The 26,155-nt window shown below is 36.3% G+C and overlaps 1 protein-coding gene across 1 annotated transcript; it reads left to right on the top strand.

The window, feature by feature from the left end:
- Positions 1-567: 567 nt before the first annotated feature.
- Positions 568-11,802, top strand: LOC136852585 (uncharacterized). Its single transcript, XM_067127425.1, has 8 exons — positions 568-1,775; positions 4,364-5,513; positions 5,838-5,916; positions 6,225-6,308; positions 6,617-6,708; positions 6,999-7,218; positions 7,642-7,731; positions 10,150-11,802. The coding sequence occupies exons 1-8, from the start codon at positions 1,161-1,163 to the stop codon at positions 10,625-10,627; spliced, it is 2,808 nt and encodes a 935-aa protein (XP_066983526.1). The 5' UTR covers positions 568-1,160; the 3' UTR covers positions 10,628-11,802.
- The last annotated feature ends 14,353 nt before the right edge of the window (positions 11,803-26,155 follow it).

The raw sequence follows: 26,155 nt of genomic DNA, 5'->3' as shown, positions 1-26,155 counted from the left end.
GTCTCTTAATTTCACATGATTTCTTAGCATTCATTCATTTCTGTTCTGCTTCCTTCCACTTTTTCCTAATTTCCTTTTAATATAACTGTGTTCCAAGTGCAATTTTATTCCTTAAAACTTTTCTAATTGCGTTACAATTAATTTCTTTCTGGAATTACTGAATTTGTTTGTGCTCAAGTCATATTTTCGTAGTTATAGGCACACACACACACAAACATAACACACACACACACACACACACACACACACACACACACACACACACACACATATATATATATATATATATATATATATATATATATATATATATATATATATATATATATATATATATATATCATCGAAATCCTGCACTATACAAAGTTTAAACATGCCTTGTGAATGAATGCATTCGAAGCCATTGCTGTTAACAAAAGAACTCTTAACACATCTCATGACATGTATAAAAGAAAGACAAATAATGTTTTGAAGACGCTCAAAGTTTCATACGTATGACTGAAAATCCTTGATGCGTTTCACGTAGTGATTGATGTTGGCAACTTGGCCAGCAGGGCTTCTTCTTACACGGGAGTCGGGAAAACCGCCCCCAGGTTCCAGAAGCTACAATTCTCTTGCGCGCTCCTGCCTTATTTTGTAGTGATGCTCAAAAGAAGATTGAAGGAAACCCATAACATCCATTCAGAATCATTAGCCAATTTTTTACTAACTGCAATGAGAAAAGATATCAGTAACGAAGCACAAACGTTTACCGAACTACTAATCTCCATTGTAGCTCCTCCCCCATGTGGGCTGGGCCATAATCCACGCGCCAGGACCAAGAAAGTCTCAGCGGCTAGTAACTATTAGTCTGCTGGCACAACCGAGACAGGTAGGAAGTGACAAGGCCATATGCGCGCTCAAAGGGTGAAGGAGGGCAAGTGAATTTTTACTTGTTCAATCATAAGTGAAGTGTCGGACGAGTTTTTTTACTAGCGAATGAAAAAATGCGATTTACGAGGATAAGCCTCATCGACAATATTGTGAGAAGTGTTTTATAGTGTATATAAAAATCATTGTGACATCCCTCACATAAACGTAACTTTTGACGCAGTGTAGGAGAAGCAAGAAAGGACGATCAAATCTTGAGTTGTCAATGAGTGACAGAGCTCGACACGGAAATGGCGCTCTTCACGCTGCTTTGCGTTGGACTTCTGGCACAGGCAAACGCACTCCAAATACCATCGAATAACACTGATGCTGTCAGTCCATCCTCTGGTGGCATCCTGAGATCCGAGACGGAAGGGGCAACATCCCACTACCCTCTTAAAGAAGAAGAAGAAGATGACCTGATTATGGAAATTGTCACTACTTTGCAACCAGATGTTACCAACTCTTACGATGATGCCAATAGAACGTTATCTAGAGAAACAAATATCACCACGTCCCTAGATAGTAATCTCGCGGTCTTCCATGAAAAAAATACCTCGATTTTCCCTGAAACCGACACTACTAAGCTTGAAGAAAACAATACTACGATGATCCCCGAAACAAGTAGCACGAGTTTCCAAGATGAACATACAACGGCAATCCCACAAGCTGACACCAAAGTGTTCCCTGATGCAAGCACAGACAGTCTCCAGTCCGAGTGCCCAGGTATCGGAGGACGACCGGTGGCTCAGGCCCTTGTCAAGTGCCACTGCAAAGGAAATGAGATTTTAGTGGATGGAGAGTGCCAGGTTTATGATGGTGTCACCGTCATTCCAGTCCAGTATGAATGGATAAATACAAAAGAGGTCAGTAGTTATTTTTATGCGTCCGAGTCACTAATTTCCGAACAATTATAAGGGGCAATAATTTTTTGAGTGAGTACACGCGTCAACAAAAGTCTTTATATCCGGAAAGACTGATATTACCTGACTCGAATGTGATTCACGTCCGCTGACACATACTTTCATTGGAAACTTTCCTAATTTTTTATCAGTCATTTAGAGCTACGAGTCCCATATTGACGATAACACTCACCCATGTCAGTAACAATTAAGGTATATTTTTCTTTACTTGGGCTCGGTTACCTTCTTTAAGTATGAATGACATCAAGTCACAGGGCAGCAGTTTTGTTTAGTCAATGGGAGGATTATAATTTCATGTTTTGGAATTTAGATAATCCTTTTCTTTTTTTTTTGTACTTTCATTTAGCTCTGTGAATAGTGGCATTAGAATTATTTCGCTTAAATAGATGATTGGTATAATTTTTGGGCAAATATGCGGTATTACAGCGATATTAACGTAAAGTAAATGTAATTATAGTCCATGCAACACGTGGATGGCGACAGAGTACTTTTTAAACTCTACGGGGTTTACACAACCAATTTAGTTCTCTTTTACTCCCATTTCTCGCTCCTTCTCTTTCTCACTTTTGAACTGAGCCTAAAGCCTGTGGACTATTGACTGCTAATAAAGCACAAGAAGTTGGGTTACACCGAATACGAGTAATAAAAGGAAATAAGGATGGGAAAGCAAGAGTTACTGCCGAAATGCACAGGTCCGTCCTCCCGCTAAGATTGATTATCGGGGTGTCACCAAATGTATTTATATGTATACACACGGTACAAACACGTTAATTATAATCACACACACATATATATATATATATATACATATATAAATATATCTCACAAATATGAAGCCACAAATATAATTTGATATCCAATTCACCAAGCTTTGGGAATGACTGGACGCCCAAGGGGAGTTATTATTAATGAGTTCAGCGTTCATTCCTGACGGGGTTCGAACTGTTGTCTCGTCTCGTTTAGGAACGAGACACTTACTTTGACCACCCGGTTAAGCCTGCCAGGGAAGAAGCGCTTATCAATCACAGTTCCCCTTGGGTATAGGTTATTCCTCAGTTATTGTGGATAGAGTATTAAGCGATGATTGTGGCTTCATATTTGTGAATAGAAAAATGTCACACGTTTGTGTGACAAAATTCACACACACACACACACACACACACACATATATATATATATATATATTATATATATATATATATATATATATATATATATGTATATATATATATATATATATATATATATATATATATATATATATATATATATATAATCATATGTATAATCACACATTACACAGGTGAAAAATAAGAGGCGGGGTGGGTCCTGACCGGTTTCGACTTTATTTCCAATGGCTTGTAAATAAAGTCGAAACCGGTCTTATTTTTCACCTGTGGTAATGTGAATCACGTACAAAAGTGATAATAATCACACACACACACACACACACACACACACACACACACACACACACATATATATATATATATATATATATATATATATATATATATATATATATATATATATATATATATATATATATATATATATATAATCTTCTCAACATTAAGGAGACTTCCCTAACAAGAGACGGATCCTGAGAAAAACTGAATGAATTGGCCATTACTACAGTTATATTTTGAAGCGCCAAATCTTTGATGAGTCCCTTGTGCAGAAAACTTCCACCCCATTAGCTGTTTCATGCATCTATTCAGTAGGCTCATCAGCGTCACATCAAGCTCAATCATACGCAACACACCTCAGTCTTGCACTCACTCTTCAGTTTCGTGAATATTAGCGTTCTCTGTGATGCCTCTTCCTGAACATTAGAGGAATTTATTTCTGGCGATAGAAATTCATTTCTCGGTATAATGTGGTTTGGATTCCACAATAAGCTGTAGGTCCAATTGCTAGGAAACCAATTGGTTGTTAGCCACGTAAAATAAGTCTAATCCTTTGGGCCAGCCCTAGGAGAGCTGTAATCAGCTCAGTGGTCTGGTTAAACTAAGGTATGCTTAACTTTGAACATCTGTAGAAATCTTTGTGTTCCTCTCCTCCACCCTCCTAAACTCCTGAGTTCTACATGCTTTTAACCATTCTTCCTACTTGAAAACCTTGAAAACCTGTCATAATCTTACAGAAACAAAGTCGTTTTTGACAGTGTAAATCAAAGAGTCTTTGCTTAACAGAGCATGAAATAAGTTTGATCTTCGTCTTCCAAAACTTAAAATGTAAAGGTATCTGTCACAAAAAGTTACTTGCTTATAACCGTTTCTGTTATTTAGACTCCATCTGCATAAATTTAAGCAACGCTCACACAGAAATTTATAGATACATAAATGCTTGCCCTTTGAAGCAGGTTTGCATTTCTTTTATCGGTAACAATCATACGAGCTGATTTGTGATTACATGTGCCTCATACTCTTTCTTACCGATTTACATTGGTAGATGACCAACATGCAAATCATTGTTCTACGCATTACAACATTCTCGGTCTAATTGCACTTACCTCTTTCCTTTTTCAGGAAACTGTGAGTAATTATACTGTGATAGTTCAAGATGTAAACTGTGATCCTTCAAAATACCAGAACATGAACTTCACCAAGGGACAGTTCCATTTAAGGCCTCGAGGTGACATAGTTCTTCTTGAAAATGCTGGAAAACTTGACGGGCAACGCATCAATAACTACTGCATTGTCCACCACCTGGATGATCAAGGCGATTTGACTTTGACAGTGAAGGCTTGTGTACCCATACCTTCTGTTCCAAGGTGCTGTCCTCCTGGAAAGGCCATGAAGAATGGTAGATGCGAAGACGCACAAACTCCAGACGTGCTCACACCACCCATTTCTGCGAAACCCTTTGGTGATAACTTAGCCTGGCCTAATATTACGAATTATCTCAGCACAGTAAAGTGTGATTCTGAACCTCTGATAACAATTCCTCTTGGTCACAGGGATTCAAATCTTGTTAATTTGGCAGGTGGTGTAGGAAATGGTTGGGTGCCAGGAACTGACAAAAGGCGTATTTATTACAACTGTCCTGAATACTGTGTTGATGGCATTAAGAATTCTGATGGCTCTGTTGGCTACTTCACGAGCTTTTGTTACCGTGATCCTATAGTGACACACAAGGAAGCCTGTGCAAAGGGTACGTGTCTTAGGAAGTGTTGTAAATCTGGGTATTCGATGGACATAAATCTTTACAGTTGTGTGCCAGATCCCAATCCTACTTTTAATCCTCCTACTGACATAGATATCTCTAATTACAATATTGTAATCGGGTGGCCATTATGCACACCAGTATCCAAAGTAGAGGAAAAGATCAGTGTAGATAGGACTGGCAATCTTCTCAAAGACAGAACGTTCACTTCCTCTGATTTCTGCGTGGATACATTTTTAGACAATGACAACCGAGAGCAGAGTGCCCTGGCGTGTCTGACTGAGACTTCCTTGTGGTTAGAAGTGCGACCATATCTTTTCCCCATCTGTAATGTTATATCACTTATCTTCCTAATGATTACAATTATTAGTCATCTGTTGGTTCCTCGACTGCTTGCAAATGGAGGCCTGCACCAACTGTGCCATGTGATAGCTCTTTCCATCGCCTACATCACCAGCGTCTCTGTCCATGTGTTCCATAATAGCTTTGCTGATGAAGTCTGTGTCAACATAGGTGAGATCCTGTTAACATTTATACACTACAGTAAATACAGAATTAAATCTCCATATTGTCACGGGAGTGGGAATCATTTCTCTTAATTTTCGGGTTTTTGCTGTTTTTGTTAACATTAATTTATTGTAATGTTGAAACATTGTGGCTTAAAAATTTTAAATTAATTTTCCATCTGCTGTGGAGCTTAGATTAATGTCTACTTTGAGTAAACAGTTTTGGCCCATACGCTCTGATCGGTAAATGCCAATTAGTAAATAGGTAATTTTTACAGAATTTCAATATAGGTTGTCAAGTATAATGAGATAATGTACTTTTGCCTTACAGCCATTGCTATGCAGTTTGGGTTTCTTACAACATTCTTCTGGCTGAATGTGATGTGTTTTGAGATCTGGAGGAAGCTGAGGTAAGTAAATAGTTTTATTGGCCCTTGAGACGTATTTGAAAATTTTCATTATAGTCTGTAAAAAAATGTTATTTATCCTATATCTTTAAACTAACGATTGGTAAATTTACTCTTAATCTGAAATCCAGAATTCTAAAAACAAACGGTATTCACTGGATTCGTCAGAGAAGGGGAATAAATGGAACCCTAAATAACGTTAAATATAGCAAATGTGTATAAATGTTACAACTGAATTTGTAGTGGTGTGGCCTTGTTTTTCGCTCATGATTATTAAAGAATTTGTTTATTCATCAATTGGGTCTTTTCAGGAGACTGAAAAATTACCGTCCAGTCAAGTCTTACCCTAATAAATACTACATGATGTATGGCTGGGGAATACCCTTCTGTATATGGTAAGAACGCATTTTAACAGTTCAGGATCAAACAGCCCTTTTCTACTTTTTTGTAATGACAAAGCAATGTTATGAATAAGTGTTATGCTGCTGATTTGAATGGGGCCTTATTGACGTTGGAGGTATTTTGTAAAACCTATTTGTTTTCAACAAATGTTTTTGAGGTTTTCAAGTTCAATGAAGATCCAGCTCAGATTTCAAACTTCCTTATAAATATTTAAGCAATTCACTGAAGGGATAAGTCTTATATAACAGTATTTCATTACTTTACAGTTAAGATATGCTTATGATATTTATTTACCTTTCAGTGTGATTACCATCGTGATGCAAAAATGTGCACCTGATAATATGTGGGGTGTGATTAAGCCATACATTGGTTTTTCACGATGCTGGTTCAGAGGTAAGACCAACATTCTTGGGGAGTCTAGTGCAGTGTATCTTAGAGTGAATAGCTGTGATCTGATTTCACACTTGCTTTTTTGCTCTGTTAACAAGAAACCTCAGTTTAATTGGTGATCTAAGTTGCCCTAATGATACAATCAGATCCATTCTTAAGACATTACTTATATATCACGCTTTATTCAGTCAGTGGTAATAGAGCTCTCGTCAACATGAACGTCCTGTGCTGACTAAATTTTGAGAATTTTTCAGTTTGTTTTTCTGTCAGTTATCAATGCCTCCTTTTTGCAGAGGATATTGCCCTCCTGGTCTATTTCTACGGGCCCATAGCTGTGTTGTTTTTCTGCAATTCTGTATTCCTCTTCCTTACGTACATCAACTACAAAATAATGCTTCGCAACTACAAAGAAACCACCAATGACCTGAAGAATTTAGGAACTGGCGTCATCAGTGACCAACGCAACATGTCGTCCAGTATGCCCTCCAGGCAGATCACTGACCACGTCCACGAGTAAGAAATGACCCAAATTTTTGTCAAGTATAAATGTTTCACTCGTAGGGTGTTCTATATTTCCTAGTGACAGGGTGTTGGACTATCAGAAATTACTGGAACTTTGTCCCTTACATAGCATGTTTATTCATTTCATAAGCAAAATAATTTTTTTTTTACAACATTAAGCCTCTCTTGTGTGGTACCGTCCCTGTTTTTTGGTAAAAGTACCTTGAGATGGCCACAGGGGCATCTACAATTAATAGTTAAAACTAAAGACCTATACACAATTTGAACACTTTGATAGCATGACTTAAAAGTCAAGTTGGCCTGAGATTAAACATTAAAATTGGATGTAATAAAACGGTCTTAAACCATTGATAAAGTCTGCGGTCCTGCAAACATGAAGATGTTCGTGAATAACTTAATCTTATTCTTTTTCAGTTTTAACCAGAAACTGAAAATCTTCATCCTTATGGCCACCTGCTGGGTTACTGAATTGCTGTCTTGGAAAATACCTCCACTAGAACTCTGGTAAGTCTTAATTTCATTACTTTATTCCGCAAAAGTTATAGCTACCATGAAGATAAAAAGTTTGAAAGCAATAAAAGTATGAAGGAATTTCAAATGTTCCAAATCTGAATTACAAGGCTCACCAACATTATTCCTGCGAAATAATGGAGCAAGGTAGATATAACTTTCTTAAGATAAGATATTTCGAATGTCGTTAAGGATGACGGATAAAACACTAAAGTATCGCAGTTAGAGAAATAACATACTGTACTTTAGCTTCAGTGTGATGTTTGCTTTGACACAGTCTGTCTGGTAAACGATTTACATAACAGCATCTAAAGCAATAGTTTTGGAAAATTGTCGAGCATCTAGAAATGTCGTGACGTGCGAGCGAGTGACATCAGTTCACTATACTTCTACAAGAATTTTGGGATCTTTCCTAGATAGTGACCCGCAAGGGTTTTCAGGGGTTGTTACATATGACTGATATTTCTTGGGAATCATTATCTTTATGATATTTATAGTCTTTTGTTTATGTTTTTACGGTCATCTCTAACGGACTTGTACTAAACACGCCACAGAGGTTGGATACATACCGGGCTAAAACCTTGGGGGTCACTATCTAGGAAAGATCCGAATTTTGTGATTATTAGTAGGAAGTGGGACTCAGACAAGGAATTGCAACTTTCTTACAAAGTATTGTAACTCCTTCTTGAAATGTTGTAAGGGATTGGCTATAGTGAAGTTGCTAATTGGTGTACATAATGCAAATATTTTGATAATATTACCCGAGTTGACTACTAGGAGTTATGAATTCCTTGACATAGTGGAGGAAATAAATGCCTTCAACCTAAAACCAGTACTGTATAATGTTAAAAGTGCAGAACAAAACAGATTTCAAAATGAACTTTGAATCAGCCTAGCTGTTATTGGGTTACTTTTCGTTATTCATTTTAAAAACATATGAAGTTACGGTGTGGAAAATTTATTTCAGGGGGCCGAAGTTCTTAGAAATACCTCCACAATGAAATAATAGAAGTAACTGCCTTTTAATAATGTCTTTCTGTATGAAATAATACCATGGAATGAAAGGTATTATTCATTGTAGGTGAAATCGACAATCGGTTTTAAACTCTTAGAAAACACAAAAATTACTGGTCTAGATTCCATCTAACAATATGCACATAACCAAGTATATATATCTAGGTGTCCTAATTGCGTACAGGACCGGTGAACTGCACTTTTGTAAATTCCTTTTCTCTGGTGGCAGTAAAGGGGTGTTAAGGCATCTTGGTGTTGTTAATGGTCAAATACAATATGCAAGAATAGATGAATTTGTGCAGATGTCATCAAAAACCCTGATTTGGCCACAAGTATTTGCAGATCGAATTGTCAGCATTTAGGCTATGTCATGACGCCAGAGAACTTTAAGTCTGTCAAATGTAGTTGCAAGTATTTGAAGCCTGCCTTCAAAATAACAGAATATTAGCATCTATTACTTGAACGTGACGCAATTCTGAGAATTCTCAGATAATTTTTTCTGCAAAAGATAATTGACTTTGAAGTAGTTAGGGTGATTTATGTTGGAATTAGTATTATTCCAGGTAAGAAATGTTGACTAATTTTACAACACACGATAGTAAACTTCATGTTCTAAATACCTCAGTTCCGTTTTCAGTGAACTTTGCCTTAAGAAATACCTGCTCTTAACATTAAATCTTCTGAATTTCACATTCAAGCTCATGCATTTTCCTTGATGACATTCGCCATTTTCTTCCAGAATCACCAGCGGTTTCAGAATAATAGCAGTTCCTAATGAATATGAATGATAATTTCGAGTATCTTCAGTTCCCATTCCAAATTCCTAAAATTTGCTTTGAAAAGACTTGAGTTTGTATGAAATGTATTTTGATTGCCGGTTCGTTCAAAATGTCTTCTATTTCAAAGATATCAAATTTCCGCTCCTAAATAACTCGCTTTCCCATTACAGATATTTCTAGCTCGTTCCCTAAGTACTCTAAATCTAACTCAGGCTCATTTGTTATGCAGGAAGCACATTATGGTTATTATATGTTTGGTTTTTGTTCGAGTTGTTGTAAGACATTTCTTAACTTAAACGGTAATAAGGACTTTTCTTTCTATGCTCATTTAATAGCAAGGGTTCACCCAGGGTTAATGATGCTACACGGAGACATGTTTGATTCGTTTGCTCAAATATTTATTTCATGCTAAACTAATCTGATATGAGAAATATAGCAGGATTGATTGATTGATTGTCTTGTAACGCCAGTTTTAAGACATAAATCAATCACTCAATCAATCTTGCTTTCTCTTATCACATTAGTTTAGTAACGTCCTGCCTTGTCACTGAAGCAGGTTCGTTTTGAACCAAGATTTAACTGTGCTGTCACGACTAAATTTTCTTCGTTGTCTTTCCAGGGCTTTAACTGACACCCTCAATTGCCTGCAAGGCTTCTTCCTCTTCATAATCTTATTATCAAACAGCAACAAACGCAAACACCTGGAGGAGAGGTACCCCAGGATATTCGCATGGATAACGAAATCAACCAGATTTCCTACTGTTGTGAAGAGATGGCTGCAGAATGGCATAAAAGTGTCATTATCGCCAGTCAGCTCCTTTACGTCAAGTATCAGCCGGCAGTTATCGAATTCAACAGTACTCAGCGCACTGACCTCCTCTATCAAATCACCTACACCCTCATCGACCTCTTTTAAGCTGAGCTCATCATCTCCTTCTTCTGAGGTCCAGAGCTCTGTGTCCTTGGATGACCCTGAGAAAGGAGTTATTGTCCTTTCTCATTCATCCCTTCAGAGCTTAGACAGTAATCAGGGCCTCGCCGATCCATCCCTTCAGAGCTCCAAAACTCTAGAGGCACTGCCAAATCCGGCTTGCTAACAGGTGCTACCAAAAAGAAAGAAGACAAATGCAGCTGAAATTTCCTTTGGCTTCAAGGATGCTTTCGTCTCTGTCCGTTGCTGGTCATTGGTTTCAGGACCCGGTTTTGCAGTTGGTAAAAAGTAGAAAAACACGTGACAGACATTTGTTCACAGAATATTTGTCATTTCTTTTTCTCGTGGGCTGCTTTTTTTGACTTGTCTAAATGTGTGCCAGTACTTCCATGATAAATCAAGGACTGTGAAAACTCTCCAAGGAAGTGATATTAAAGTACAAATTTCCATAAAATAGGTTAAGATTGTTGTATATGTATGTGTGTGTACAAAATTTATGATCGTGTATGCTACGAATGAGTGTTTGAGGATGAGCGAAAAAATGAAAGCAGCAGAGTTGTTCAGCTGTATTCCGCCTAGCCTAATGTTTAGTCTTTAACACCCATGGGACTGAGGAAGCTGCTGTGATTTTACTAAAATATTCCTAAAACCTAGCACCCATCGTTTCGTTATCTTTTTGCTTAAATGGTTTGCGGGATGGTGGTTGTTCAAAACTTTTATAATGTCCCAGTTGGTGCTTGAGTGACACAGGGTTTATATTGCTTGTACTGCGAAAGCCCCAAATTCACCATTTCTTGAAATGAAAGGCTTAGCTATCACCTCGTCTACTAGCAACCAATTCTTGCTTGGTACAATATCTTCGTACTCTTGATAATTATTCATGTACCACCAAAAAGCTTTTCAGATTGTATTAATTTTGAGTATGTTCTTATATCGATTGTATTTTTAAGCCAGGACATAATCAACCTACGTTAGCTTTTAGTGTTTATAAATGTAATTTCAAGCAGTGTGAAATATTCAGTGTGCTAGATTAAGAATGTCAAGCTTTGTTCCCTTGCATTTGGTTCTGGTAGGGAATGTACACTGATTTCTTAAGCTACCTTTATACAGAATTATTTTTTATTTCTCTGAAAACCATATCAATATTGTCTATACTGTACAGATATTATATATTAATCTCTCTTATTTCATTTTGTACCGCAGTTGTCCATGTCCATGTGCACGCAAGTTAATGTAAGATTTGATTGTTTATGCATTTTCTTGCTGGCAAATGATGTTTTTTTATGTATAAAAATATTTGGTATGTTATGAATGTTATGTAAATATAAATATGAACATCAATTTTCTTTTTATAATAACATGTTAAAATGTGAAGAGCAACCAAGAACTGATTCCACTTGTAAGCCCTGGTCCGGCAGCCGCCTTTGTTTGTGGTAGTGTTTACTCATCCTATTTATTTGAGTGCCTTTGGATCAAGACAGATGTGCCCTTCTGGAGGCAGAACTCTCACAGAAAAACCCATCACAGATCCGGAACGAAGTGTCAGAGCCACAGCTCGCCCTGAGCACTCGGAGATTGATTTCTTGCACATGATCCGTAAAGCTGAACCAGGGAAAACATCACGAGCGGCTCAGCGTTAAACTTTGCCCGTTGGTGCTTGGTTGAGGGCATTCTTTATTGCCCTCCTTTTTATTTACATTGAAGTCAACCTTGCTCTTTTATCTTGCATTTAGGGTTTGTGTAATCCTTGCCGCATCAAGTAATTCCATTCGCCTGATCCGGCCCAGCGCTCGACTCTCCGAGCGGCCAATGAAGAATTAGAGGAATTTATTTCTGGTGATAGAAATTCATTTCTCGTCATAATGTGGTTTGGTTCGGATTCCACAATAAGCTGTAAGTCCCGTTGCTAGGTAACCAGTCGGTTCTTAGCCACGTAAAATAAATCTAATCCTTCGGGCCAGCCCTAGGAGAGCTGGTCTGGTTAAACTAAGATATACTTAACTTAGTCTCTGCAGCACCAGTTCTATAAAGAATTAGACCTTGGGTCGGTGGCTACTTCGTTTAGGGATTATTATTACAGTATTGTTAAAGGAGAACCATTCCACAGGTTAACAGACTTGACGGTAGTGAACATCACCGTCTCTGTTGCGTCCCAACAGAATGAAAGTACTAATGCCAACTGTGTAGGCACAAAAAGAAGCTAAGGGAAATCTGCTGAATTAGAGCTCATAGAAGATGGTCAAATAGGGATAGTCTAAACCGCTGTTTTAATCATTTTTTGTCTTGGAGCTAAGGATTCCCTACTTTCATAGTTAGAGACAGAAAATAACATATTCATTCAGTATAAACAACCATGGCGTTCAAAGTAGCTCTTGAGCCTTATGCAAATATTTGTTTAGATTTGATATCGTAATTTCTTGACGACTGTCGCGGTGGTGTGGGGGGGGGGTGAGTGAGAGAGAGAAAAAATTTAAAGACGCACCCAGTGGTTCTTACTGGACATCTGCCAAGGTCACCATCCTTGAAGCAAGTCTTGCGTGTATCCAGGGGAACAGCAGAAGAAGAGATGGTGAACACTGGTATTTAAAAGGTTCGTTGTTAATATGGACAGTATTTATCATTGTTATCAGTAATATGGACAACTTAATAAAATACTGTGACAGTTAATAATAATCTTATATAAAAAAAGTGAGTGTTTGTACGTTTGTATGTAATGCGCTATAGAAATCCGAACCGTTTGACCGATCTAGACAAAATTTGGCCCGTGGCCACCATTTGACACAATTTAGATAATAGGGTAGGTTTCAAGCCTGTACCCACTTCCCCTTCCCCTTCCTCCACCCCGCCCACCCCCCTTATCCCTTCCCTTTGTAACTTATGTGGTAAATAAAATCTACGGATTTATCATGCCTCATTTCATGTGTAAATAAACTGTTTATCATACCTCATTTCACGTACTCAATACCATAGAAATATATAATTGAAAATGCTTTTCTTTCCAGTGATTGATAATTTTGTATCAAGGTTTAGACAGTCACCGCATTAATACAGTAAAATAATCCTTGGACAACAGGGATAGACACCACAGTAATACCCAGATAAAAGGGACAGTCAGTAAAATAATCCTTGGACAGACAGTACAGTAATACCTGGATAAATGGGACAGTCACCACAGTAATACCATCTGGATAAAAGGGATAACCAGCACAGTAATACCTTCATAAATGGGACAAACACCACAGTAACACCTGGATAAATGGGGCAGCCACCACAGTAATGTCTAGATAAAATGGACGGTCACCACAGTAATATCTGGATAACAGGGACAACCAAACAGTGATGCCTGGATAAAAGGGACAGACAGCACAGTAATGTCTGGATAGTTGAGACAGTCACCACAGTAATACCAGGGGACAGTCACCATAATAATGTCTGGATAAAATGGACAGTCGCACAGTAGTGCCTGGATAAAAGGGACAGATAGTACAGTAATATCTGGATAAACGGGACAGTCACCACAGTAATACCTGGATAAAAGGGACAGTCACTACAGCAATGTCTGAATAAAAGGGACAGTCAGCATAGCAACACCTGGGTAAGAGGGACAGTCAGCATAGTAATACCTGGATGAATGGGACAGTCAGCACAGTGATGCTTTGCTCACGCATTGGCAATTCAAGGACGCGCAATGCGCAACTGCCGAAAATTTGCTGGCCACGTCAGCTGTCACTTGTCGTCATGTCATTGGGCACTAAGCAACACTGACACAATGGCGTCGCCATTTGTCGTAATTAGATTGCACAAATCGTAACTCGCAATTGCGACATGCACCATCCATCTTAAACATCCACCATCACTTGGTGCACGTTGCCAAACTTGGCGACATGGTAACAATTCATGGCAATTTGGTTGTAATTACAGTGTAATGACGTTGTAATTAGCAAAATTTTGGTAGTTTGCATTGCACGTCCTTGAATTGCAAATGTGTGACCGAGCTCCTGACTATTTTATTTTTTGCGGCCCAAAGCCTGCAAATGATGGCAATGATCACCAAAACCATCCATTACGACATGAGTGTCCTTGAATTGCCAGTGTGTGAGTCCATTATAATACATGGAAAATTGGGAGAGTCACCACAGTAATACCTGGATAAAAGGGACAGCCACCACAGTAATATCTGGATAAATGAGGCAGTCACCACAGTAATAACTGGATAAATGGGACAGTCACTGCAGTAATACCTGGATAAAAGGGACAGTCAGTACAGTAATACTGCAATAAATGGGACAGTCAGCACAGTCCTATATGGATAAAAGGGACAGTCATCACAGTAATATATGGATAAATGGGACAGTTGTCACAGTAATGTCTGGATAAATGAGACAGCCAGTACAGCAACATTTGGATAAAATGGACAGTTATAGTAATTTCTGAATAAAAGTGACAGTCACCATGGTGATACCTGGATAAATGGGACAGTTAGAACAGTAATGTCTGGATAAAAGGACAACCAATGCAGTAATTCATGGATAAATGGGACAGTCAGTAGGTGGAGGTGCAGAAAAATTTTTCTGAGTCCTTCAGAGTTTTCCTGGGCAGCGCCAGGTTGGTCAGCTAGTATTAATAATAATAATAGTAATAATAAAGATAATAGTTTAAGACTGTAATGCTAATAAATGCACAACCAAATTTGTTGTGGATATCTAGTGCAAAGAAGAGCCCAAATTGGTCACAGCATATATGTCTTCATAGTTGCCAATATCTTCTTTGGAGTACTTACAATGACTAAACTACTGCACGTAAGGAAATTTCTTGACTGAGCTGCACCGAAAGCAACTCAACTCAATCTATATACAGTATATATATATATATATATATATATATATATATATATATATATATATATATATATATATATATATATATATTTTTTATTTTTTTTTTAAGGGTTGACTCGTGAAAGTGGGAGTCAGCAGTGATATAGTGGCACCTTTGAACTTTCGTTCCCCATAAAGGCCGTATTGTGCTTCAGAGCCGTTTATTAAGAGAAAGAAGGGAGACAATCTCAGTAGGCCTAGATATTAAGCTGTTAAGTAAAATGCTAGAAATGACTCTGAGTTCTGGTCAATAACGTCTTTTGCTAGATTAGAACCAGTTAGATATAAAGGAAGAGGATATGCAGCCTCTCAAAAAGATTAAATATCACTATAGTTCATACTGCTGCCGTTTATGCCTAAATGCCAAAAATAAAAAAAAAAAGTGAAAGGAAGGAGGGGGCACAAATACAGATGTGTATTTGGCAGCAACGGAGAATTTGATTACGAATAATTTGTTATGCCGAATAAGAATTTCTATTAACTGATTAATAAATAAAGAATTAAATTAATAAATAATCAGATGAGCATAGCTGATAATTTGGTTAATTAATTGGCAATACTATGAGAGTGACAGTGATTGTGCCCTCAAGCACTGAAACTTAAACCCATGATTTTGTAAAGTCCTATTACAAAGCCTATGGCGCAGCTCATTTCTTCAGAGTTTTTGTTGCAGGGACAGCGCCTAGCGTTGGGTAACTCGGTGGTGTCTAAGCTTATACAACAACCACAGTCAATTAAATGAATCGAAATGCGTTGTGGGTGGCATATCAAATGAGGCTCAGTTCTCCATTTTGTTGTTTATTACAAAAGAGCAAAAGTGGGGTGCTTGTTCAAGCAGCGTCTCCCCATGCATGAATCCCTCTCGCCAATCTCTCACTCACGTTAGTTCACACAAACTCCATGCACACTGGTAACATATGGTTTTTCGCAATTGTCATAAAAGACCCATTTAATAACAGTTTATACTTTACTAAAGATGATACAGAGGTCACTGGAACATGATCACAAAATATGCTGTAAAAAAAATTCAGTATTTTTCAAGATATATGAACATGGTAAGTGGCAACCTATTTTACATAATTATGTGTTCTCATATTATGCTCTTCGTCTGTCACGAGAACAGAACGTGTAACACGCTTAGCCTATGACAGCGTCCTGAGATTCCTTTAGGTTTGAGTAAGTATCGACGTGGTCAAACACAAGAGGTTTATACAGTACATGATTACCTTTCACTACCTTTACAGAAAAACGCCTTATGCCATGTTTCATCACCACAATTCTTTCAACTTTGTAAGACAAACCTTATCATGTTATTCAGTCATTGAGTTATAAGCATATCATTAGAAGAAAAAATCATTTAAACAACTATGCCACTCCTAATATACGTATTACATATGGAAAGGGGCTAACTGTCCAACCATTCAATTACTGGGAAGTAATCACAAAAGTGTTTTAACCCCCAACTACGCCACTACTAATCAGTTGAAGAAGAATGAATTAATTCATTATATTTCTCACTATTTACTCTACTACGGCAATGATCCAACTTCCTGAACTACTTCTGCCTTCTTCTCCCAAACAAGCTCTAGTATCTGCATTTGGCTTTGAGGTAATTTAACTCTTATTGTTTGATCTTCAGAGCATACCCAGTTTGATCAAGTTCAGTGCTGCCCACAGAAAGTTTCTTCTTCTATATCTGGCCCAAATTGAACTCTGCACTTGCTTTTGGAATAAAATTTCTGTTTGGGAAATTATGTAATTTGAAGTAACAACTATTTTCTGTATCTCAGCTCCAAGCTTTACATTGGCCTCATTCAGTCCTATTTGGAATATTTTTGTTCTATTCAGGAAGCTCCATCATAATTTATTTTCTTCACTTGACAGAAGAGAAAAAAACAATTTCCATCACTTGTTCTCTAGATTCTATTTATAGCAGGAGGATTCATTTTTCACTTTTATAGGTACTCTTTTTGTCAGTGCCATATAGGAGAGTCCCTCCTTCTGTCAGGCAACTATTTTCTTTCCTTCCACTAGTAAACTACATAACTGAATCCCATCTTCTTTTCTGAGGTGTAAATATTTCTGTATTCACAATTAACTTTATTTTAAGGACAGCACTAACTCCATAAGACCCCATTATAAAGTAAGTGCTTATAACTACCTTATGAATGAAGGGATTTGCTTCAAATTTTTACCACTTATTCTTCAACTAATAATGAAAATTTACATTGTGGAAAATTTTGATATTCGACTTTTAAGTTAATTTTTTGTATTTGATCAAAAGATTTCAAAACTTTTTAAAAATATGCAAAAAAAAGTTTAACTCAAAAATGAATTTCCCACGTCAAAATCAAGATATATAGTTGTACTTTACTCTGAAAGTTTCATCGAATTTGGTTCAGTCTTCGTGGAGTTAGCCTATGAACTTTTATTTTTGAAAAAAACTAAGTTCTGAGAAAATGGAAAAAAGAACAAAATTTATGGTTATTTTGTAATAACTATGAAACTATGACAGTTAGAAGGCTGATTTTTGCACAAAAACTATTTTGTCATATAAGAAATATGCCCTGAAATTTTCAATATAATCAAATGAATAGAAATGTGCTCTCTCTTGATTTATTTGTTACCTAATATTTGCATTTATATACCCATATATACACATAAATAAATACATATATATATATACTGTATATATATAATATATATATACAGTATATATATGTATATATATATATATATATATATATATATATATATATTTATTTATATATACAATATATATATATATATTGTATATATAAATATATACAGTAAATCCCCGTATTCGCGTTCTCACGATTCGCGGACTCACGTATTCACGGGTTTCTCTTTGGAACATATCTACCCATTATTTACGGAAAATTCGCCGATTAGCGGTATTTTTCACTGAGAAATATTCATGAAATACTGGATTTTCATCTCATTTTCATGACTAAATGAACTTTTTTTGATAAAACTATTAAAATATTCAGGTAATGCTCGAGTTACGATAATTCACCTTACAATAATTCAATTTTGCAATGGGGTAAGTAATTAATACCGATACAACAACATTATTTATAAAATATTTTTAAATTCCGGCCGGACGCAGGCAGCAGCGTAATCAGGCAGTGAGAGACACCAAATTACAACATACCAACTTCTTTTCCTCCATCTCTTTATCCCATCTTCTAGTTAAAAAAGTAAAAGAGAATGATAACAGTATTGTTAGCGACATTATACTCTTGCGTAAATGGGTACAGCCATAAACAACTGACCAAGAAACTGTTGTTTTGCTAATAACCAAATCGGATAACAACAGCCGTTTACCTGGTATTTCAACCATCATACGGTAATAAACAATTACTGCAGGTTATGGCACAAATGACGTTAAGTAGAATATGACTGATATATTTTTACATTATACCCTTATTCGGTACGGATAAAAGATCGTCAAGGAAATATACTGCTAAATTTACGCTGCAAGTTGTAGCTGAAGCTGAGAAAGCAATGTTCAAGCTGCTAATGTAAATTATCATGCATCGGCAACATGGATGAAACCTGATCGTAATTAAAATGGGAGAGAAAGTATTTTAATCAAAACTACTGGGCATGAAAGAACACATTACTGTTATTTTACGCCGATAAACAAGTACGTAAAGCTCGTATTATGATGAAATCAAGTGAAAATAGCGAACAGAATCTTGAATATTTTTTACACAAAACAAACGCCCCAAACGGCCATCGTCAATCGTCATCTATTAACGAAAATAATAGATAAATTAATTTCACAACGAGACATATTTTAGTTATATTTCGACTTAAAAACACTTGCCTTGCCCCTTATAAATAAAGTATCTAGACTCTAGAGATTCATTTACGCTAACTAGAAGCAAGAAAAGTGCTCTGAACAGAGTTAAATGCAGCGAAATAAACACCGCGTAAACATTTCCAATATAAGAATATATACAATATTATTGGGTACAGTGAATTAAGGCATAACATTTTAAAAGATCCAAGGAAAAGATACGTATTCGTTATGTTGACGTTTGTGTAAAACAATATGCGAATATATAGTACAGTATAATGTAGGCTATGCTACCGTGTATGTACACAATATACCATAGTGCAGGCTAAGCTAATTGTTTTTTATTCAATTTCTCTTTGTACTGAATTATCATAAGTCACTTTGCATGAACCTCCAGAATAAGCTGATATTAATGATTGCTATACCGTGTATGTAAAGAGTATATTTTATAGTGTAGGCTAGGCTACCATAGGCTATATGTATACAGCTCATGGTACTGAATAACCTAGTATAGGCTAGGCTATGTTCGAGATACGTTTTGGTATTTCTTACGTTTTTTCCAACAAACGATGGCTTTTTTTGGAATCTAACCCCATCGTAAGTAGGATAATACCTGTATAAGCATTTTTAGTCCGTTTTGTATATGTATGAGCGTTCAAAATAGGCAGTCCTAAGCGTTTCTAGAAGGGTTCTAAGTATTCATTAGTTTTAGCTATTCACAGAGGCATGTTGTATGCATCCCCCGTGAATACGGGGGGTTTACTGTATGTATGTATATATATATGTATATATACATATATATATATATCTACATATATATATATATATATACATATATAGATAGATATGTATATGTATATATATATGTATATATACATATATATATATATATACATATATAGATAGATATGCATATGTATATATATATGTATATATACATATATATATATATATATATATATATATATATATATATATATATATAAAATATATATACATATATATATATATATATATGCATATAGGCTATATATATATATATATATATATATATATATATATATATATATATATATATATATATATATATATATATATATATATATATATATAAAATATATATATATATATATATATATATATATATATACATATATATATATATATATATATATATATATATATATATATATATATATATATATATATATATATATATATATATAAAAAGGCCCATAAAACACTATTTGAATGCTGCAACCACATATTGTGAGTACTTCCTTCTGTGCCCATGTTCACTGGTAAAAATGGACATATGATGTGTAACAAGAGTGTATATACAAAGCATATGTAGACGTGGCAGTATATTATACATTTGTAACACATCATCTCCCCATATTCTACCAGTGAACATGGGCACAAAAGGAAGTGCTCAATATACTGTATAGCCTATATGGTTGCAACGTTCAAATAGTGTTTTATGGGCCTTTTTTATCTTCATACTATACAGTTGTATATATATATATATATATATATATATATATATATATATATATATAATATATATATATATATATATATATATATATATATATATATATATATATATATATATATATATATATATATATATATATATATATATGTGTGTGTGTGCAAAAGTTTTCTCATAACAAAAATCCACTAATATATGCTATCAATATAATACTTTTACATAACCTATAAAAAATAGTATATGCTACCTATAAAAAACAGTAGGCTATACGCTATCAGTGCGAAATTTTTTTCGTAATAAAGTATATATAAAAATAAATGCCCTAATGAGGTTAGGTCAGGACATGGTATTCTAGGAAAGGTTTGTTTCCATCGTTTTCCACTCGCCCTAAAGTTTTCTTCATAACCAATTAAAGTATATGCTATCAATATAAATTTCCTACATAACCTATATACGTTACCACTGTACATGTTTTCCGTTCAGGCATCGGAGAGGCAAATAGACAAACAACTGGGAGGATAAAGTAAACAAACGCAGAACAACCAGGCCTACAAAAGTCACGCGACAGACGACAACTCACTGCAATGAAATCAACACCAAATCGACTTTGTTTTCTTATATAATTATTATGATATTATGAAAAATAGTAATCACTAATACAGGAAAACAAATCCCTTACTTAGATATGGCCGTTCTGGTGGTGATGCTATCCCAGGCGAGACAACTCCGGTTTGTTCCGTCACTCTCTTGTAACAAACTTACGAGACGCAATCGTTCAAATTTCTCCCTCATAAGAGTGGTACTTTTCTTGCTTATGGCAATGGAATTTCGCGTGAATGCACTACACGGTAAGAAAATCCGAAAAGGAAATCCGTCACAGTCAGCACTAGGATACCACTTGAACCAGAAACAAAGACAGTTCGAGGTGGTTTATTGGTAAAACCCGACGGCCGACGCTCTGTTTGGAACTGTTACCTACTGATATAATTTCATATCTCCGAAAATACGCACTGAAAATATGTCAAGATATATAAAATATTATATATATACTAGTTGGCATAGTAAATCTGTGATAACGAGTTCAAGATATCGAAATACGTAGATATATATTTACTTTTTTTTATATTTTGTTTGATTTTTTTTAGAGAACCAACAAGCTCTTATCGTAGAAAATGGGTAGTTTCAGTAGGATGCTGAAGTAAATTTCTCACTGTCTACCATCCAGAATTGGCAAGTCATACAGACATTGTACGACAATTTGTCGCACAATTTCGCTCACAGGGCTATATCTCAGGGCGATATCGAGATACATAGATACATATTTGCTCAGATATTATATTTTTTGAGAGAGAGAGAGCCAGCTTTTAACGTAGATAATGTGTATTTTAGTAGGAAAGTAAAGTACATTTCTCACTTCCACCTAAAAAGTCATACAGAAAGTTTGCGAAAATTTTTCGCTCAATGCCGCTCAAATGCTGGTAAATGAAGTGAACAAAAATGTAAAAACCCCACTTAAAAATTTTTTTAGTAATAATATTTCAGGACATGTTTATTTAGACATACACTAGTCCAAAACTGTAAAAAAACTAAAAGTCAATAATTCCTCGAAATTCGGCAATCGGCGCACCCCTTAATGTCTTACAAGTGGCAAGGGGGAAGACACAAGAAAGACGGACTAAAATCATCGTCAGTTGTCAGTGGACACAGAGATGATGCTCACTACGGTATTTGCAGCTGGAATCCCCATCCAGACAGAAGCAATTCTTCAACTATTATAACTTCTAAACCTGAGATGGAAGAGACACTCTGTTGTCATCTAGGAGATGATGAGTTAATGAGGGAAAGTTGTCTTCCACAAGCCCAGTAGACGCAGCATGGTATTTGTGTAAATGCCCCTGGCAATTAATGGACCCAACATGGGCATGCTCTACCGCTAACCAAGTCATTAACAGACTAATTACAGTGCCACAGTGCTGGTTTCATTCTTCAAGGACATGAAGATGAAACATAGAAAAATATCTTTGCAATGGAAAAACACTTGGGATGTGCATGAACAAATGTGAATGCTGTCAACCACTGTCTGCTTCCATTTTCAACAGCAAAACCTTCTTCCTGGTTCCAAAGGGTGAACAAACAATTCTGCCTCCAAATTATTATGAGTTCCACAAAGGAGGCAGACTACATACTAGAGTCGATCCCATACACCCTTTTTCCCCAGATCACACGTTGGCTTCATGCTCAGGGGAAGAGGATATCATATGAGGACATGCACAAATTCCTGAAAACCAAATTCTCCCTGCCCCCATCCACCTGAGCTTAATGGCCTTTAAAGTGCTAAACGCTTCATTGGGACACAAAGGCAAGGGCAGCCTGGATTGAACTCGAGTCCCTTTGAACACTTCTGGAACACAACGATGATGGGGAAACCCAAGGAGGTGACCTCATATAAGATATTTGGCTACCTTTCCTCCTATCCAGTATCTGAGCTGCCCTCCCCATCACAGAAGGCAGATTTATGGTGGACCTTTTGAAGAAGGCAAATGAGTTGTTAGAGGCCTCCAAGGCCTTCCACAATATCACCAACAGCATCTGCCAAGCCAAGGACAACTAAAGCCAGATGATGAAAGCCAAACCGACGTTGCGCAGAAGTGTCCTCACAAGCTACAACAGAAGGGCGCCTTAACTCATCCATCATCTGCATATGCCATCACAAGTCCAGAAAAGCCACCCAGAACTGTGTCTCAGCTGCAGTTGAAGAAAAAACAAAAGGTAGCTGCCACAACCCCAGTAGGCAATGGCTCCATCAGGCTCTGCATTGTTGAGCATGTATCTGGTAGGAGGTTCCTTGTAGATATGGGTGCTTTCAAGTCAATGATCTCTACATCAACAGTAGACAGATGCAAGCTCTCAGACAGCAGCCTCTGCCTAGTGGCTGCCAACAGTAGCCACTTACTGTCTGAACGCTCAGCCTCCACCTACTAGGGGGAACTCATCATTGCCAACATCCAGACAGACTTCCTTGGGGTTGACTTCCTCAGATGTTCTGGCCTGCCTTTTAGACCTAGCCTCCCCCACCAGGCGACACCCCTCACTACCGCCACCCAAACAGCTGTCCATTTTTTCGATTGGTTCCACTGGATATTCCTTCTGCAGGAATATCCAGATGTTTCCTCACTCCCTATGGTGGATGAAATAGATGGATCCTAGTGCCATTGTCGGATTTCTTCATGTCCAGTAGAGCTACGACATCATCAAGAAAAATATTGTTGAAGGTATCACCTATCATCACACTTTCAATCTACTGTACAGCAGTCTGACTACTGGTATATCTGTTATGCAAATGAATAAGTGTTATGCAAATCTCAACTCTGATACAACAATGTCTTAAGTATTCATACACAAGCCCACAAAGTTATGTCTCTCACTGTGTCGCCTTTTTGCTTTTGTTGTATATAGGGTAAAAATGAACTTTCTTTTATTTAGAAATCCTATCGATCTTGTCCTTGTTTAAAACTGTGTTAACAGTGCTATTTATCTTCTTCAAGGTAAATATAACTTATCAATATTATCATGCAAAGAATATATCTGTTAAAGGTATACACTTATCAGTCATATAAACAGAGGAAAATTATTTGCACCCGTTCTTTGAAAGATTCAGAGTGTGTTACAGATAAGAGCGTGTGAGGTAAAATCCAGAGGCTGTTTCACATTTCTTTGTTCTTTTGATGCTATGAAATCGGCATTCTGTTGGACGGATATAGCACAATGGCTGTCTATTTTGAAAAGAGGTAACTCGGTACAATTTCTATATCCTTGTTGGAATCAGACATGTGGGTCTTTGGTATCTAGTTATCAGGAGGAGAGAGAGAGAGAGAGAGAGAGAGAGAGAGAGAGAGAGAGAGAGAGAGAGACTGACCAAGTTTATTGGTATGGTTCTAGTAAACCTAGGGTAGTCCTCTTTGCAAAGCGCATTTTATATCGACCCGAAATATATAAATGATTGTTGATTTGTCCTTTTCTTTTCTGAGGAACTTGTATGCAAAATGATTTTTCTTTAGGGGTATCCCATAATGATGAAAATTTGATGGACAGAACGCTGAAAGATAGAGTATCAGCGTGTTGGTCCCCCAAAATTAGATTGCCGAATTCCCAAGTGGATGGATAACCTGTTGGGCTTAATAATTCATGTGACGAGCTCATGATAATCTGTTTTGTATTTTTACCAAGCCAAGAAATCCTACCATTCAGCTGAGTGATTGACACGTTATTCTAGAAATCGAAATATTTGTTAATTTAGTTTTTACTTGCTGTTGTTTTGTTTAGAATGAGGCGTGTTTGTGGGGGGACAAATAAATCTGTAAGTCTTGTATGTGGTTTATAACGTGGCTATAATATTGACGCTTAATCCCGTAAGAAATGGTAACGTTCACGGCCGTCAGGTGAACGTTAATGACCCCATTTTTCCCTTAACAGCTGCTTTGCCTTTTGGAGAAAGTATCAAGCAATGCATCTTGTTTTCAAGGTAAACTGTTGAATTTACTGCACTTTAATGATCTGCTTACTTGTCATTTATTTGATGTGGATTCCTAATAGTTTGTAATGTGACTTGCACCAACAAAAGATGACTGCATGACTTGTATTGTATGTGACAGACCCTCAGAGGATAAGAAAATCTCATGGCAATGTTCACGTTGCGTTGTTTTGTTGAGGGATTTCGTTAGAAACCCATTTCCGATTTTTCCGCGACATAAAATCTGCAGGTAAAGAGGTCGTTCAAATAATTTTATCATTGCATACTTCTTAATACAACTTTCAAAACTTTGCTTTAAAAATAAGCATTTCTCGGTCTGTATGGAATGATGAAAGCTTTTCTACGTACTGTCTTCAATTTCCTGTCCTTCAAGAGACGTCTCCCTTTTTTCAGATTTTTTTGTCATGTTTTGCTTGCTTTTCTCGTTCCTCAACAAATGGTTATTTATTCAATATATATATATATATATATATATATATATATATATATATATATATATATATATATATATATATATATATATATATATATATACATACACACATATAGGATCAGTCCTTTGTCAATGGCTTGGAAATAAAGTCGAAACCGGTCAGGACCTACACCCCGTCTCTTATTTTTCACCTGTTGTAATGTGTGATAAGTGAATCACGTACAAAATTGATAATAATCATATATATATATATATATATATATATATATATATATATATATGTGTGTATATATATATATATATATATATATATATATATATATATATATATATATATATATATATATATATATATTCTAGAAGAATCTCAAAGAAGTGCCTGATAAAGATTTCACAACACTACACCCAAAACATATCACATAATCTGAAATGAAGTTAATCTAACAGGCTAATGCAAGAAAATAAAGCAATATTAATTGCGAAAGTCCCCTTGGCTAAGGTGTTTTCTACTAATGTTATTAAGAGTGAACTC

The sequence above is a fragment of the Macrobrachium rosenbergii genome, chromosome 3, assembly GCF_040412425.1.
Source record: "Macrobrachium rosenbergii isolate ZJJX-2024 chromosome 3, ASM4041242v1, whole genome shotgun sequence".
In the NCBI taxonomy this organism is placed as follows: domain Eukaryota; kingdom Metazoa; phylum Arthropoda; class Malacostraca; order Decapoda; family Palaemonidae; genus Macrobrachium; species Macrobrachium rosenbergii.
The sequence above is the reverse complement of the archived record's forward strand: the minus strand, read 5'-3'. Positions and strand labels throughout refer to the sequence as shown.